The sequence below is a fragment of the Pogona vitticeps genome, chromosome 7 (genome assembly GCF_051106095.1).
Source record: "Pogona vitticeps strain Pit_001003342236 chromosome 7, PviZW2.1, whole genome shotgun sequence".
In the NCBI taxonomy this organism is placed as follows: domain Eukaryota; kingdom Metazoa; phylum Chordata; class Lepidosauria; order Squamata; family Agamidae; genus Pogona; species Pogona vitticeps.
This window is the reverse complement of record NC_135789.1, coordinates 32863730-32881361: the sequence shown is the minus strand read 5'-3', so window position 1 is coordinate 32881361 and position 17632 is coordinate 32863730. Positions and strand designations below refer to the sequence as shown.

At 53.6% G+C, this 17632-nt stretch overlaps 1 protein-coding gene and 1 long non-coding RNA gene across 2 annotated transcripts; one reads left to right on the top strand and one right to left on the bottom strand.

The window, feature by feature from the left end:
• Positions 1 to 832: 832 nt before the first annotated feature.
• PIPOX (pipecolic acid and sarcosine oxidase) lies at positions 833 to 9438 on the top strand. The gene is made up of 8 exons (XM_020803542.3): positions 833 to 2006; positions 2252 to 2400; positions 4040 to 4253; positions 5897 to 6079; positions 6963 to 7106; positions 7428 to 7592; positions 8225 to 8300; positions 9031 to 9438. The coding sequence occupies exons 1-8, from the start codon at positions 1734 to 1736 to the stop codon at positions 9159 to 9161; spliced, it is 1335 nt and encodes a 444-aa protein (XP_020659201.3). The 5' UTR covers positions 833 to 1733; the 3' UTR covers positions 9162 to 9438.
• On the bottom strand, positions 7341 to 9037 carry LOC144584039 (uncharacterized). Its single transcript, XR_013538041.1, has 2 exons — positions 8569 to 9037; positions 7341 to 7612 (listed from the first exon to the last, which is right to left on the bottom strand). It is a non-coding gene; the product is annotated as an uncharacterized LOC144584039 (long non-coding RNA).
• Positions 9439 to 17632: the final 8194 nt, after the last annotated feature.

Below are 17632 nucleotides of genomic sequence, written 5' to 3'. Positions count from 1 at the left end.
CTCCTTCCCTGGTGTCACATTGCTTTTCAATTATCCAAATGAAAACTGGAGTTCCTGATCACTGAAGTACACTTATAAAATCACAGATGTGTGGAGTTGGAAAGCATCTCAAAGCTCATCAAATCTAACCCCTGGACGGAACAGATTTGCTGTTAGCACCCACCATCCGGGTGTCCCCCCCCCCCGGCAACATTTTGTTGGGCTCCACTTTCTTGTCCTTAAGGACGAGACTTTCGAAGGTGGTCAGTCCATAAAATTGGAACCAACGTGACAGGCACATAATGACCATTCCCATCAAATGAGTCAGGGGGCCTGACCCTGATGCGTCAGAGAAGGTCCGGGGCAGACATGAAGCCTTGTGGCCGATTTTGAGACTTGGTTGTTGATTCCGAAACCAGTGAGTTAACCAGGGCTTCCCAAAGCGCGTGGAACAGCGGCTTGCGTGGTGCCACCCTCTCCTGGTATCCATAAGCTCCACCCATTCTGGGACTAGAAGACAGGGAGGGCAACGAGGAGGGCCAGGCCCTCCCCTCCAGCGGCCACCAGCCGTCCAGGGCCCTCTGGCAGCGGCGCATCTGGGTCTCCATCTCTTGCCCAGAGCTGAATTTGGGGCTTTTTCTTTCTTTCTTTTTTAAAAGCTTCTGCTTGCCCTACTTTGCCTTGGCGTCTCTCCCAAGCAGCTATTGTTTGGCAAAGCATTTCCCTGGCTCGGGAGGGAAATGCAGTCCCTGGAGCTGGAACAAGGAGGTATTAACAGATGGAGCTGCTGAGCTGGGGTGGAGGGGGGCAGGGGGAGGAGAGCTGACGGGGCACAGGAGGAGGGGGAATGGGGGCTGGGGGGGGAGGAGAAACGTGCAGCAGCTCTCATCCATCATCTCCTCTGAGCACCTCTTCAGGACCAACGAGGCTCACGTGATTTCGGTGCTACAACCAGACATAAATCTGGGGGAGGCTTCTCGGTTCCAGATTCCAGGTTGGAGTAGAAGGCGGAGAGGAGGAAAGCAGGGGCCCCTATCCGCCCTCCTCGAGAGCCAGCTCCATTAAGTCTTGTCTTTTTTCCAACAGCCACCTGGCAGCCGTTCCCCCAGAGTTGAGAGGCTGAAGACCTTCTGAACTCGTGGCCTGAATCGCTTTTGTTTTCTTCTACCCTCCCCTTCCTTTTTTCTTTTCATGCCATGTCTTCCGTTCACCCTCTTTTAGATGGCCAGGCTGAAAGCAGGGACTAGCCTCTCCCTCCCTCTCTGTTTTTAACTAAATGAGAAACAAAGCAACTCTGTGAAGGTTTTGGGATGCCAGGAAAGGTCCAAAACAATGAGCCAGCAAGGCCTCTGAAGATTGAGGCGTTTTTTTGCATCAACAGGGCTGTGCTTTGCCAACAAGAGTGAGGAAAGTGTCCCTGTGCCTCTTAAGAATGAAAATGAGGCAGGGAGAGAAAGGAAGAAGGATAGCAACGTGGTTGCACACACTCCTCAACTGACCTCCCTCCCACACTGGGAGGATGGTTAAGCCTTAGAAGGTCCTTGTCTGAGATATTTCTTCTGGAAAGCTTGGCTTGCCTCTCTTCCCTTGCTGGGGAAGCGAGGCTGGACTGTGGTCTCGATTCAAGAGAAACTCTCAAGAGAATCCAGAGTTTGGGGGAAAGCGAAGAGAGAAGGCAGAAGGCCAGCCCAGAGGAGAGGCGCAGAGGCTTCTCAGAGCCTGGAGCGGGCACCCAGTCCAAAGCTCTTTCTCGGATGCCAGCAAAAGCAGGACCTGGCACAAGGTGTCCCTCTTCTCCTCGAGGGGTGGGATCGGGAAGCAAAGTCCACGTTCCAAAGTCCCCTCGCCGGAGCCTGCAGAGGCAGACCACGAAAGAGGAAAGGCACGACTGGGAAGGGACAGCCATGGCCACCCGAGGGAAAACCGGCACCCTCTACGATGCCCTTGTTGTGGGTGCGGGCATCCAGGGCGCCTGGGCGGCTTACCACCTGGCCAAGAGAGGGCAGAAGACCCTGTTACTGGAGCAGGTATCGGCAGGGCCTCAGCCTCCCCACCTTTTCTGTTCCCTTGCCAATGGGCTAAAATCTGGGCCCTGCCTCCCGAACAAGGCTGGTTCTCCTAGCCCCCCTGGAGACCCATCGGTGAACCGAATAAATTCCCCATTGCAGGAGGACCAAGCAGGCCTAACCCTGCTTTGCTTCCAAATCAGAGGCGACCTCATTCCGGGTGCTAGGGTGACCCTTTCCTTCCTCTTCCTCTCCCCTCCCTCTAGTTCCCTCTCCCTCACACCCGAGGGAGCTCCCACGGACAGAGCCGGATCATCCGCAGCGCCTACCCGGAGGCCCATTATGTGGCTATGATGCCAGAGGCCCACCGCCTCTGGGCGGAGCTGGAGACCGAAACTGGCACCAAGCTCTACAGGTGAGAGAGAGGCTGCTGGGCTGGAGGTGGCTGGGGGGGGGGGAGAGCTGGCCCAATGGACGATGGGGTGGGGGTGGTACGGCAAAGCACCCTCACAGAACATCGCAAGTCACACCCTGCGTGTCTTGGACAGTCCTTGGTGGAAGGAGGGGGGAGATCTGGTCTAAAGCCCCTTTCAATCATTACATCTGGAGCGTTAAAGCTTGAGGTCAGAAAAAAGTGTGGGGTATTTTTTTGGCAATACGGGTCCCAGAAAGTTAGGTTGTTTTGGCCAAGAATACCCACAATCCAACAAGGCCTGGATCTGATGCTCTGAGGCTACCCAGACGGCCACCTCCTTGAGGCACCCGGAGGCGGTTCGGCTGCTCTCCCAGGTTTTCCACGCCGTCTTCCACCCCATGTCCTGAAAGGCGGAAGGAGCCTTTTAGCCATGAAACAGCCTGGAATTTCTGGCCCAGCCCCCTTTGTGCCTCTGGACCTGCTTGCCACTGGAACACAAGCCCTGGGGACCTCATCAAAGGGAAAAAAATGCCTGGCCTGGTAAGAAAACCCGGGCACCTTTCCCCTTGCAAGCCAGACTCTGTCCATCTCGATCCAGCTCCTCTCCTCTGCCCTGCAACGCCACTCTGAGCAATCCACTGAAGGCAGAGACCTTCCCCACCACTGACTCGGGGGCCCATTTTCCCCTGGAGGTGCCAAAAGGTTAATGCTCTCCGTAGGGCAGCTGCTCTACCCATTGAGCCCTGCGGCCCCTTCTCAAAGGAGGACCTTGCTTCTCCTTCCAGGAGGCCTTCCCTGTGTTTCAGGGCCTGCCCACCCGCCCCCTCCTTCCATCTGGCTCTCCTACTTCCCCACCCGCCCCCATGGACACGCTCCCTGCCCCACTGCCAGCCAGCCGAGACAGATTCGCCCTATAATTTATGGGACTCTATAAAAGAAGCGCCATTAAGGAAATGCACATCTAAATGATTTTTCATCTCGCCAGGGTCAGCTGTAATAGACCCATCCGTCTTATTAGCGACAAGGAGCTCAGGGGAGGCCTGTCGCTCAGTCCAGTGCGGCGCCGACACCCTCTTTGAGCCTGCTGGCGGGCGGCCTTTTTGGGGGGAAAATTAGAGAGCTGCTTTAGATCAGGCTTGAACTTTAATCCCCCCCCCCAACCCTCAAGCTTTGCCTGCTTCTCCCTTACCAGCCACAGGAGCCTTTTGTAAGTGGAGATGTTGGGATCGGAACCCAGCACCTTTTCTGAAGGCTAGACAGATGCTCTACAATCAAGCTAAGGCAAAATAAGTTTCTAGTTCTCATGCTGTTGGAGAAAAGTTTAATTTAAAAAGGAAGGAAGGAAGGAAGGAAGGAAGGAAGGAAGGAAGGAAGGAAGGAAGGAAGGAAGGAAGGAGCCTTTGTCAACTACTGTAGCTTCCTATTTCCAACCCTGAACGGCTGCCAGAGTTTTCCAGGGCTGTCAGCCTCGCCTGGGGGTCCAACCTGGAGCATTGTGTGAGCAAAGCAAGACCCTCCCACTGAACTATGACTCCCCAAGGAACTTTTCTAGAGGCTGATCATTTGACTTGCTCAAGGTCAAAAAGGTCAACCTTTCCCCAGGTCTGTTGCACCCCAAAACTCATACCTTCTTCCACAGACCAACTACGGCACTGATTTTGGGGCGCCAGGAGGATCCTGAGTTCCAAAGCTACTGTCAGGCCATGGAACACCACCGTATCCCGAGAGAAACTTTAACTCCCGAAGCTTTGGCCCAAAGGTTCCCGGAGATCCACCTGCGTGGCGGAGAGATGGCCATATCCGACCACACAGCTGGGGTCTTGTACGCCGACAAGGCACTTAAAGCTGTCCAGGTAAGGAGGGTAGGCTTAATTGGGGGGGGGAGGGAGAGAGAGAGAAATGGAGGTTTACTCCTAAATCTCTGCAGCTCTCCTTTCTTCATTTCTGTTACTCTCGCCTCTGATCTCATTCCCGACCTCTGTCCCTCGCTCTCATTGGCTGGCACGGGGGAGGAAAGACAGCACACAGAGAGAGGGGGGGAGAGAGAGGGAGGGAGGGAAGGAAGGAAATGGTAGCTGGGAAGAGGGGAGGGGTTTAACACAGAGAAAAAAGAGAGTGCCGAAAGAGAGAGAGGAAGGGTGGCTGAGATTTAAAAAAAAGAGAATGAGGGGGTAGCAGAGAGAGAGAGATAAATGGGACCCCCTCCCAGAGAGAAAAGAGGAGCCAGAGAGAGAGAGAAAGAGGCAGCAATGGGGTGGGGTGGGATGGGGAGCTGTAAAAAGGAGAAGGGAGACATGCAGAGAGAGGGTGGCTGCTTGAGAAGGGTGGGGTGGCAGGAAGGGGCAGAGAGAAGCCAAAGGGCTGGCCAAGAGAGGAAGGGGAAAGGGTGGCCGAGACAGGCCGGGCCCTGGGGATTCTTGCCTTCTCCTTCCCAGTTACGTACCGTACTTCTGAGTCGCTTGAGTGCAGCTATTCCTGCAACTAAAACACAGATACATTTGCAACACGAAAAGCAGGTATGATCCTGCTCCATCACAATCGTATTGCAATCTCGTCATCCTGTCAAACTCCCTGACACGCCATAAAATGGATTCAAGCAAAGCCAACCAACCACCACACAGGCAGGAAGAGACTTCCCGGTCGGCTGGCAATAATGAACGAAGCACCTTTGGAGGCCATTTTTTCATGCCTGGGGAGCCCCTTTCCCCCTGTCTTGCACCCCCCCCCCAACTTCTGGCTCTCTTTGCCACGGGGAACGGCTGCAGACCTCCCATTTTATTCTATTTCTGCTTTATACGCTGAGTGTTTTTTCCCCCTTCCTCTTGCTTGAAGGCCATCAAAAGCTACCGATGGCATAAAAACAAGGCAACTCCAAAACACTGCCATAAAACAACAAAGATGTTGGCTTGTGTTTTTCAAAAATGAAAAGCGGAGCAAGAAAACATTTCCTCAAACAAAATGCAGCAATATAAACCGAAGAGCAGACATCGCTGGAGACCAAAGGGTCTCGGAGAAATAAACCACATTTACGGCTTGATGGAAAGCCCTTAAAAAGGATTTCCGCAGCCTTTAAGGGAAGCAAGGCTGAATTTCCCCCCTTTTTTTCCCCTGGCTCGGAGAAATTGCTCAGAGCTTGAGAAATGACTTTTAACACCTCATCCCAAGGCCACAAAAAGCCAAAAATCATTGCTATGCAACTCCTTGGAGCAGTCAGCGAAGTGTTGTGGAGAGAGTGTGATTAGGGAGACCCGGGTTCGAATCAGCCCTCGAAAGTCACTGAAGATGGCGATAGATACTGTATCTCACACACCTGGTGAGATTGTGTCTAGAAACGTCTGTGCATGAGGTCAGTACGTTGTCACGAAGCCAGGTCAAACCAAATTTCTAGTCCTCAAGAGTTCTAAATACAGATTTGGCTTTAAATAAGAAATCTCCCGGCAGAGCCTGGAACCGCACCGGCTGATCACTCTTCTCTGCCCTCCTCCCTCTCTCTTAGGATCAATTCCGACGTGATGGAGGGACCGTGCGTGATGGTGAGAAAGTGCTCAGCATCATCCCAGGGGCCGTGGTCACCGTAATAACCAGCCTAGGGGAGCACCGGGCTAGAAGCCTAGTGGTCACTGCCGGAGCGTGGACGGGTCCACTGTTGGCCTCCCTAGGCCTGCACCTGCCTCTCCAGGTAAGGGGCAAGCAAGGTGGCACAGGGGCCAGAAAGACTGGCGTTGGAGGTGGGATGCTGATTGTCAGACGGTGACGCTACCTGCTTACCACCACCTGGGCTTTCTTATTCCCTCAAGCTGAGGAACCAGCCTTCTGACCAGCTGGATTTTGCCTACTGCCACTTAGGTCTCGAATGAGCCCCCAAGAGCTGTTATCCTTGCAAAAGGCCTGCTCCTGACAGAGCCAGGAACAGTCGGCATGCGTTTCTCAAGGCGTCCACCTTGGCTTCAGTGTTTTTTGGACTGCCTGGCGGGGAGGTGGGAGCTATAAGGATGGCCCCAAAAAGTGCATGATCCAGCATTTCCTGCTCTCCACCTTCGGAGAGAACAGGCAGAAATCCAACAGATGTAGAGTATTGAGTGATAAGTGTGCAAGGCTTTTTTCGATTTGGCTTCCCACTCACCGTCAAGGAGCGATGCCAGTGCACGAGCTAGTCGGGACTGTGGAGGATCAGATGACTTGGCCGGCCAAGATCCAAAGGTTAACTGGTGGAGAACTCCCAGGTTGCCTTGGTTGAGCAGAGGTTCTTGGAGAGCCATATATTCTTAATCCGTTCTCTCTTTCCCTGTTTATTTTTAAGCGAATGGGTTTAGGTCCTTTTCTTTGTGTACAGACGGATGTTTTCTTCCCATGTTTCCTGACTGACGGAAGAGTTGTTTACCACTCTTCCTCCGACTGTTTCTAAAGGGCAACGTTTAGCCCTATGCATCCACGACATTGTGAACCGTTTTGGGCACACTTCTCTGGGGGAAAGCAGTGGGCAAATCCATCAGTGACACTTCGTTCCGCCTGGGCGTGCCCACCGGCTTAGCCCCTTCCTTCCTCCGTTTTCCTCCCACCAGCCCCTCCGGATCAGCGTCTGCTATTGGCGGGCAAAACCGCCGGCCACCCTGGAAGCCATGCCTTGTTTCCTTGGCATTTGCCTCAACGGGAGCCAGCACCACATTTACGGCTTGCCAGCCAACGAGTACCCGGGTCTAGTCAAGGTGAGAGAGGGGCAGGGAGCCCGGCTGGTTAGCCGTGGAGAGGGTGTGGGTGGGGGCTGATGGCCTATTTAAAAAAACACCGGAGTGGCTGCCATCTTCATAGAAACAGTCGGGCCAGCCCTACCAGGAGCCGGAACAAGAGGGGTGGCCCAGGGGCAGATGCTGGGAGACGGGGCCCTGGGGCAGCCTGCACAACAGGTGGGGGGAGGAAATAAAACCTTGGATCTGGAAAGATTTTTGAGAGAAAGGTCCTTCACAGCTGTACATGGGGGTACAAGGGGCCAATGGGGGGGGGGGCTCTAACTACTAGGCCTTCTCCAGATTTGCTATCATCATGGTACACCGGTGGATCCAGACACCCCCGACCAGCTGAGCCAGGCCTCTCCAAACCCCGTTCCTGATGTTCAGATCCTACAAGATTTTGTGAGCAAGTACCTGCCAAGCCTTGATCCTGAACCCGCTGTACAAGAACGCTGTCTATACACGGTAAGAAGCCGTCAGGATGCCTGGGGACAAGCAGACAGGCCAGGCATTAGGAGTGAATCCCTGCGCTGCTTTTGAGGGGTCGGAACAAGGAATGTCGGCTGAGGTGCAATTTTAGCCGTGGCTGGGCTGGTGACAGAAGCCCTTCTCCAAAGGAGGCCTGATAAACTGACAGGCCTTGTGTCCACAGGACGGAGTGATTGCCACGATCCAAGTGTGCTCCCAGGAACAGGGGATAATTTCTTTCGATACAAGTGGAAAGAGAGAGGAGAAAAGATGGGGATCGGCTGCTGTGATCCTCTCCACTAGCTGAAACAGGACCTCCCTATTCAGAAAGAGGTCTATCTTTGAGGAGCTGACAGTGTGGGTGAACAAGTTGTGCTGGAAAGGGGGGCGATGGGTGTTCTAGCCCCCAAATCCCAAAGGGGTCTGGGAGGAGGGCTGTCCCACCTGGCTGAAAGCTGCCCTGTCTTGCTTTTCTTACTGGGAAGGGTGGGGGGGCAACTCACAGACAGCTTTTTAGGGCACCTAAAGGTTCCAAGGCTGATGCTCAGCACCAACCCAGCGAGAGCTGGAAACAAGCCTGCCTGAACTGCACATCTTGTTTTCTCTCCCCCCCCCCCCCAATGCCTCAGAACACCCCAGACAAGGATTTTGTGATAGATCGGCACCCGCGTTTTAGGAATATTGTCATCGCAGCTGGGTTTTCAGGTAAGGTTCTCTGGGTTTTTTTAGGGGGCAGCGCCCATCCTCCCACACTCCAGGACAACCCACGAGTCCTTGGTTGGGTCTTTCGAGGCTCTCCGATGACGCCCATCCTTGTGTTGGCTGAACTCCCACTTCTTAGAAAAGGGAGGATTTCTCAGAGTAAGAAAGGACTGGCCATTAATGTGTGAGACCTCCATGGATGGACAGGAGCCACAATTCTCTCTCGGGGGGGGGCAGAGGGAGGGGATTTCCAGACCCAGGAGAAACTGACCTCTGAGCTGGTGATGATGGCAACTCTCATGGCCGGCCGGCAGGCTTTCCCAGAGGCATCGGGTTGTCCACCGAGGGATCCAGGACTTTAGACCAGTCAGGCCTTATGTTCAACCCAGCAGAATTTCTTTTCGGTCTTTAGGAATTATTTCATTTCCCTGCAACAGCGTTACAACAATCCCACCCCACCCACCCCCAATGTGTCATATTTTCGCAAGACCCTGGGCAGCTCCATAATGCAAACAGGTCTCTTCATCCCCAACAGGGAAGGGGACGCGGGCTTTGGAGAGACCCCGGAAGTCTCTTCTACTGGGAACACAGGAGGGCTGGATCCAGCCCCAGGGATACAGACGCTCCACCTTTACCTGGCTGGTTCTTTTTGGGCTCTTTCCTCCACAGCAGGAGGCAGAAGGAGAGCTGGACTGGGATCCTCTCGCTTTTCTTCTCTCTTTCTATTTCACAGGCCACGGGTTCAAGTTTGCCCCCGTCATCGGGAAGGTCCTTGGCCAGCTGTGCCTGGGCCAGGAGCCCTCTTACAACCTGGCGCCGTTCCGGATAAGCCGTTTCCCAGGCCTGACGAAAGCCTCTCTGTGAACCTCTCTCAAGCTGACTACGACCGGCCAAGAAAGAGGCGCGGAGGCCGCGCCTTGCCTTAAAAAACAAACAAATACAAATTGGTGACCTTGCGAACTGGCTCAGCGCCTTGAGCTCACCATCATCACCACCACCACCCCGGCCGCGAGAAGGGCCAAGCGCAGCCACACTCTTTAGCCCTGACCGACAGCATTGTTGTCTTGACTAGCGACACCCACAGCTTGTAAAAGTCTGTTGCTGTTTTTATTAAAAGCTACAGTATGAGTAACAAAATAAAGATTCAATGTATTTGCAAAGGCTTTCACGGCCAGGATCTAATGGTTGTTGTGGGTTTTTCGGGCTCTTTGGACGTGTTCTGGAGGTGGTTCTTCCTAACGTTTCGCCAGTCTCTGTAGCCATGGGCATCTTCAGAGGACAGCACTGAGAGCACAGAGTGCTATCCTCTGAAGATGCCGGCTACAGAGACTGGCGAAACGTTAGGAAGAACCACCTTCAGAACACGGACAAAGAGCCCGAAAAACCCACAGCAACCAAAATAAAGATTTGGCAGAAACAACAAACCATCCCTTCTTTTAAAGCATTACAAGCACTAGAAGGGTCACGGATCCTTTAGGGTGGGAGGACTGTGACCTCCCTCTGCCCTTGGCCAAAAGTGCCGAGGGTGAGCATGATGTACATTGTAGTCCAAGGCGCCCTTGTGGGCTGTCAGCTGCCGACCTCGGCTGGGCCCCAATCTCTTTTTATAAAGCCGCTTTCCAAGTTCTCTGAAAAGACATCCCACCATCCCTCCAAATTTCCCCTTCTTTAAAGGCCCTAGCCCCTGTGACACAGCCCAGGCCAACCATACCAACGCTCCTAACAGGCAGAACCCCACGGGGTGTCTGGATGAGACCTTTATCCCGCCATGACCCTGGATTTGTGGAACTTCACCCGAAGGGGTCTTCTCTTTGAAAGGTTCTGGGTTGTTCTCTCATCTTTCTCTTGTGAAATTGGAGGAGGGGGAAAGACGACAATGGGCAAGCCGCTTAGGGTTCTTCGCAACCTAGGTGCTGAGAGTTGTTTGTCTGATCGCACCGGGGGAGTCGGGGCCTTTCCCTCCTCCTCCTCTGAACGCTCCCCTCCAGCCAATTACTTCCGCTGAAAGCATGTACGTAATAAACTTCCCAAAAAGTCATTTAAACCTTAGGATTCATTAAGCAGAGAGGGAAAGAGGCGGCTGGATGCCCCCCTCGGCCACCCCACCCCTCCAATGCACACTTCACGGAGTCAAGCGAAATGTTTTAAAGTTAAATGTGCCATTTTATTATCATTAGATAGCTTAGCTTAATAGAGGCGCATTACCGTCATGCGGCTTTATGGCTCTGGGCCGAAGCAGTGATGGTGGCGGAGGGGGGGGGGAGGCGATGAGACCGGAGCCCCTCGCCAAAGGGGTGAGGAGGTGAGCAATGCTTGTGAAACATCGGGGCGGCCGCCACGGCCTGTGGGAGCAACACAATCGGAGGCACCTTTGCACCTCTGTTTGTGCAATTGTGCACAAGTGCAGCACCTGCAGGCGACGGACCACGTGAATATCAGCCAATCCCGCATTGAAGGGCCCCCTCACACCCCACAGACACTCCCAAACATTCTGCACTTTCTCACACAACTAGGTGCACACAAGCTTGTGCCATCCTCACACGACTCACTCACAAAGAAACCGTACCACTGCGCACCAAGGCTGGCATTCACGCTTATTGCGTGCAAACTCGCCCGCACTCTCTCCCTTTCTGACCCAAAAACACACCCAGCCTCGCGTCCCTTTCTTTAACAAACTGATTTATTTTGAGGGAGAGGACGACAAAAGCCATTAACGAAGACGAGCCTGATTGCTGAGTTTTGCGCCCTCCCCTTTCGCCTCCGAGTGTCAATTAAAGCAACATTAGAGGCCAATTGTGGGCGCAGAGGAAAAATACACAGACGCAGCGCACAAACCTGCGTGATCCGGCGGAGCGAAGGGGGAGAGGGCTCTCCTTCGCCAGGGACCCCCTTTCCTTTGCTCTGGCCCTCTCTTCTCCACCCCGGCCCCTTGAAGCAAAAGCCATGGGCCAAAGACTGGGCGCTGCCCCCCCCCAAGCCGCCATCGCCCTCCGCCACTTCCGCGCGCCATCTGGTGACTTGGGAGGGGAGGGTGGGACGTGTGTCCGAGGCCCTTTCCGGAGGGGAGGGGGCTCTGAATCATTTATAGGCCTTAATAAATATGCAGATGAAGAGCAGGGAATCGGGAGCCCTCGAGCCGTTCTCATTAATTATTGAAAGTTATGGTAATGGCAAGGAGGCTGTTCATTTGCATAACCCACATCTTGTTATCACCGAGTCATGGGGGGGGGGAAGAAGGCAGCTCTCTCCCTCCTTTCCCAAAACACAAACACACACAAAGACACACACACACAACTGGCAGCTCCTCTGCCTCTCCCAAGACAAGACGGGACCAGTGGCTATGGTAAACCCAATAGTACTTCCAGAAGAGGGACAAGGGACATATGATCCTTCTGATGGGCTTGCACTACAACTCCCATCATGCCTCACCCTCATCAATAACATCCAGAGGGCCACTCGTTGCCCATTGTGGTTGGAACCACCCCGTTCGCTCCAAACCATGAGGGCAGGACGGTCGAGGGGGAAGCTTGGACCTTCCGCCTGTTTTGGGTCAAAACGCCCAGTTACTGTACTTTCTCCTCAGTGGCCATGCTGGCTGGGGCGGATGGGCGTTGGAAGTCCCACAGCTGCTGGAGGACCGCCTGCTGCACACCCTGAAGGCAACGCCTGGGGCAGCTGCTCCCCTTCCTCCGAGTACAGGGTACACGAGGCCCTGCAAGCAGGGCTGGACTACAACTCCCATCATGCCTCGCCTGTGGCCATGCCAGGGAGGATGGGAGTTGAGGTATAGCAACATCTGAACCGCCACCTGTTCCCGACTCCTGCGTTAACCTCACGGGAGGGCCAGCCCTTACGTGAGGCGGCTTTGGCTTTTTAACTTCTCTGAGTTTTTTCCCCAGTGGGGTAAAGGCGGGTGAAATAAAACAGGTGGGTTGTGAGCCAACAGAAATTCCAAAATGGGTTTTTCTTGTCTTTTCCTTTCCCACCGAAAATCCTGGTCTCAAAACGCTGCATTTTTTCAATTAGCAAATAACAGTGCGAAGGTCTACAAAGCAGCAGCTGCTATTTTTGCCCATAGCTGACAGCCGAAATTAGTTAATTCCAGGAGATGCTATAAACGTAAAGTGAGAACAGGGGTTTCTTAAAAGCCAGTCTTACAGTTTTCTCAAGACCTTTTCACACCATTGTAGATTTATTTATTTTTTTCCTGCCCCTTAGAGGGGTAAACGCTGGAGCGTGGCTTCAGATCTACTGAAAGAGACACCAGAACTGGGAAATGTGAAAGCCAGAAAGAGGAGCTTTTCAAAAGGCGAAGGCAGGCAACTCCAGAGGCCGGGGTTGGCTCCTCTTCACTCTTCCAGCTGCCCGCTCTGTGGCCAAGCTCCAGTTTGCTCCCAGGCCATGTGTGAAGTCCACGTTGCGTGGCTGTTTAATATTCCAGCAGGCGTGGGCCGCTGTTGGCCCACCAGCCCCGATGGGAAACAGTAAGGGATCATGGGAGCTGGAATCCAGCCACCTCTGGAGGGGCTTCCGTTGCCTGCTCTTGCATTAAGGCGACTCTGAACTCTTTGATCTGCTCCAAGCTGGTCAAATGGCCAAGTGGGAATTTCAGATCCTGTTGGGTTCACTTTCGTTTAAGATTTGCTGCCCAAACCTTTACATTTCTTCATACGAGGTTGGAAATTGTGAAAGAAACCAAATATGGTATGAGCCATCCATGCTGGGGTCTGGCACTGTTTCAAGTCTTGAATTCCTGCATTTTCCAACACGTCTATGTCCAGTTAGAGAGGCCAAGTCTTTTCCCCCCTCTTAAATGTGTTCATCTTTAATGTTCGTACGGCAGCCGGAACAACATGGCCTTCTCCAAGGCAAAAGGGGGACTGTTCATCTTTGAAGAATTAACCCAATACAGTGGTGCCCCGCTAGACGAAGACCTCGCAAAATGATGAATCCGCATGACGATGAGTTTTTGCGATCACTATAGTGCTTCGCAAAACAGTGTTTCCTATGGGCAATTTTCACTGGACGATGTTTGGGTTCGTGTTTCACAGACCATTTTTCGCAAGACGACGATTTTAAGCTGATCAGCGCTTTGCAAAATGGGTGTTTTCGGGACCAATGCTTAGCAAGACAACGGTTTTAACAGCTGATTGGTGCTTCGCAAAATGGCTTCCGTATGGGTGATTTTCGCAGAATGACGACTTTTTTCCCCATTGGAATGCATTAAACACATTTCAATGCATTCCAATGGGGAAACGCTTTTCGCAAGACGATGTTTTCACAAGACAGCAATTTCAATGGAACAAATTAACATCGTCTTGCGGGGCACCACTGTACAGGCCATTTGGTCACGTTTGCAATGGGGAAAAGCAGAGGTCTCAAACATGTAGATGCAGGAGAGAACGAAAACGTATTTTCCCATGCCTAAAATATATAGATTAAAAAATCAACGGCTAGTACGTTGCACAAAAGCTGTCCCTCACAAAGCGGTTCTTCTCAGGTGGAAGGGCTGCCAGTTCCTTCGACTCAGCATGAAGCCACACTTTTGCACTACAATTCCCAGAATCCAGCGGGGTGCCAGGAAGTCTGGCCGATTTGAGGAAGGACAGTCGTAAATGACAATCTCTACTTCATCTACCTCACCTCTGTGAGAAACCAGCCTCTCACCGGTGATGGAAAGGGCTCAGTGGGTGGAGCTGTTAGGCTGGCTCGGCATAGCAACGCTCTCCACATGTTCAGAGACACTGCAGGCGTGTTGCTGCTTTCTGGGCTCCTGAAAGGGGCCCCTCAGGTGCTCTCAAGATGTTCTCTCTCTGCACCTGCCGTGTTGAGCAACCCCATCCCTCCGCCTTCACCCAGCCCCCCCCCCCCCCCGCAAGCAGCAGCTTCCCGGGGCAGGCAGCTCTCTTTGTAAATACGTTGTTTACAGCTCGCCCTGGCTCTGGAGAGGATTACGCCGCACAGCAAAAGCAGGTGGGAGAGCCGACGGCACCCGAGCTCTCCCGTCTGTACCATCTGTTCCAAACAAGCCAGGATTTGTGGCCTACATTGGGCTCCTTCATTCCACCCACCCCACCCCACCCCACTCCCAACGCAAGCCAGTCCTGTCTGCCTCCATGGCCAAAGTGAGAGAGACTCCCGTGGAGGGAAACGAAAAGGCAGAGGTGGCCTGCTCTGGCAGGAGGACTGCAGGTTAGGTGGAAGAGAGAATGGACGAGGAAAAATCAAACTGGGGAATGGATAGCCCTTTAGAGTTTGGCGGTTTATTTTGTGGACTACAACTCTCATCGTTCCTGCCTCTTGTGGGGACTCGCAGTCCAAGAACTCCTGGAGGGTTGTGCCTTCACCTTGGTGGAGGAGAGCTGTGGGCCGCCTTGCCCCAGCCGGATCCAGAGGGTTCTCCAGGCCTGTGATTCTCAAGCTCCCTCCTTCCATTCCGGGAAATCCCGGCTGGCTGGCCACCCGGCAGGGATGACCGGTTAGGTGTTCTGGAAATTCAAGGGTTAAGCATCTGGTGGATCAAAGGTTAAGAGGCACTGAAAGGCAGCAAGCTGCCTCCGGAATGAGCTCTGCTCGGGAAAGGAATTTCCAGGCCTGTGGAGGGCAACTATTCTGATGTTCATTCCTAGGGAAGGAAGAAAAAAACAACAACAGAAAGGATCTTTCTGTATTAAAATCAGATTTCAAAAAGCAGCCTTCTTTAAAAGGATGGTCTGCGGAAGCCACCGCTGGGATCCTTCTATTCCATAACCATCAGAGCGACGCCAAGGCCCACCGGTGCTGATAAAAAAATTGGCACAGGATTTTTGGGCGCATCCCTGGAACGGAATCAGTTGGGGGGGGCTCAGAGCCAAGGCTGGCGGGATGTGGCCCTCTGGATGCTGTTGGGCTGTGATTCCTAGCATTGCCAAAGGGCATGGTGAAGGATCATGAGAGCTGTAGTCCGGCCATACCTGGAGGAGCTGAGAACACCTGGTGTGAGGCCTAGAACTGGTTAGCTGGCTGAAGATAAAACCAGGATGGAAGAGAAATATAAGACTGCTCTCCTGCGCACACACTCTGGACCTTCCCTTTTTTATATATATTCTGCACAGTCTCAGAGGCACCGTTGTCTCTCTGTTCCAGAGGGCTGGGAATGTGCATTGGGATGAAGGCTGGGTGCCTGCTGCTTCTCATGAAACGCTGTTGGTCTGTCTCTGTCTCTTTGCTTGTTTGAGGAGCCAACATGGCTTCTTGTTCACCTCATCAAGGAGGCTGTTGGCACAAAAAGCAGTCGGTTATTCCCAGCTGCAGAGTCTGGGGGCTCAGAGCGAAACACCCAGGGACAGCCCTCGGTCGGCATGCAAAGTCTCTCGCTGCACACACGAGCGTGGGTGGATCAGGCCGCCATGGGCAAAGGAGGCTGCTGTACTTCGGCTCAAGTATGCACCAGTGGGGGAGTTGAGCTCCCAGGGAAACTTCCCCGAGAGGTTCCTGGAGGCCAGAATCCCCGAGGGCAGCAGCTTAACAGCGTCCAAAGGTCCAATTGGTTAGCGTGACAACCAGAAAGCAGCTGATGATTTTATATTTTTTTTAAAATCAGGATGTATTCCAGGTCGCTTAAGTCAAAACCATTCACAAGCTGAAAACAGGAAGCCGCTGGAGGCGGGAACCCGCCATGCCGACTTAGTGCAATTCGCTCGCTGCACGGGGGCTGCCAGGCCTGCCATTTCAGCCACTGCCAGACAAGCCCAAAGCGAGAGGCGGTCTGATGGCCCCAGCGGGCGAGGGAAGGAGCCGGGGTTTCCAAAAAAGCTGGGCTCTTGCCACAGCACAGAAGGCAAGAAGAGGTGGACTTTGTCTCAGCAGCAAAGCTGGCTGCCAGAGAGGCCCCGTTTCTGCGTGAGTTTGTAGAAGAGGGACCCATCTCATGCTCCGCCTTGCAGTTGGCTAGATGGCAAGGCTCAGGAAGAAGGTGTCCTTCCTTGGTTCCTTCCACTCCGAGTCCCATCCAACAGGCCCGGCCAGTCTGGCCCATGAGTTGAGCTGATATAAGGTCTTCAACATCTGGAATGGCAGAGGCGATTCTCCACACCCAATCTCCCCTTCATCTTCGCAAAGCGGCTCTTCACTCAAGCTCAGTTGCCTCCCCACTTTGGGGATACTGGGAGGTGTAGTCGAAAAAGATTGGGAGGGGGCAGGTGGAGATCACACACGACTGAATAACTGTGTTGACATTCCCTTCCTATGCTGCACGTTTGCCTGCTGAGACCCAAGAGCATGCCATCAGAAATCAATTAACCGCAATTAACGGCTCCTGTGATCTCCAAGCACCCACTTAAGGCTGGGTTATGTTTTCAGAAGTGCTGCAGGATTGGAGGGGGGGGCAGCCTCTCCTGTTTTGCACAGGTGGGGACGGGGGGGGGTGTGAGCCTCCATGGCTGAAACTTTAAGAGAACCGCCCCTCGTGCAGATGGCAACCTTCTGCCTCGGCGACCTTCTGCCTCTCCCTTGCTCCACTCTTTGGAATGGGGCGATATTACCGGGTGGGGACAGAGGGTTGTCCACTGAGCGAGCGAGCAGTGCAGAAGGAAAAGTACTGGCCCCCTGCCTGCAAATCATATTCCCACTCCACAACTTTTGAGAGGCGGTGGGTGAGGCGATGAAATCGGGCAGGGTGGGGAGACGCTCTGCTCTCTGCAGCATGCCACCCCCGCAGGTTTTCTGCAACTTCACATTTCTGCCAAAATGACAGGGATCCTTAAGCCCGTCTGGCATGGGATGCAACGAGATGGCCCCACCTCTCCTCAAAGGGACAGGCGATAGAACTGTCTTGCCATCAGAAGCACGATTTGGAACAATGCAAGGTTTTTAAGGCCCGTGGCTCCTTGGGTTCCTTCCTCCAGCCAGCCAATGGCTGTGGCCCCGGCAGGGAGGCCCGTAGACGGAATTCCTCCAGGCTTGGTGGAGCCTCTCCAGACGACGACCCCTGTTTTCTGAGAGCCTGGCTCCTGTAGGAACGCAACACGCCGGGCAGCTCTGAAGGCAAGCAAGCCATCTGTACTTGTTCACACTTTAGAAACCAACCTTCTGGAGGGCATGAACGAGGTGGGCTCCTACTTGCAGACGGGGGGGGGGGGAGGAAAGAATCGCGGCGTGGTAGAGCAGGCAAGGGACTCAGGGGCCATGTAGTCCGACTTGCAGCCAGCGCAGGAAAGCCTCCCCGACAGCCGGCCGCCCTGCCTCTTTTCTCCAACAAGCGAGCGCACCGCCTTTCAGCGTAACCCATGTTCCACAATCCCACCACTCTTGACATCAATTCTTCTTCGCATTTATAGTCAAGAATCTTCATGTCC

Bases quoted from the DNA above. Each gene is read 5' to 3' on its own strand.
- PIPOX (XM_020803542.3), top strand. From the start codon at position 1,734: ATGCCAGCAAAAGCAGGACCTGGCACAAGGTGTCCCTCTTCTCCTCGA. The intron at 2,007-2,251 runs GTATCGGCAGGG...CCCTCCCTCTAG, and splicing joins AGACCCTGTTACTGGAGCAG to TTCCCTCTCCCTCACACCCG. The intron at 7,107-7,427 runs GTGAGAGAGGGG...GGCCTTCTCCAG, and splicing joins AGTACCCGGGTCTAGTCAAG to ATTTGCTATCATCATGGTAC.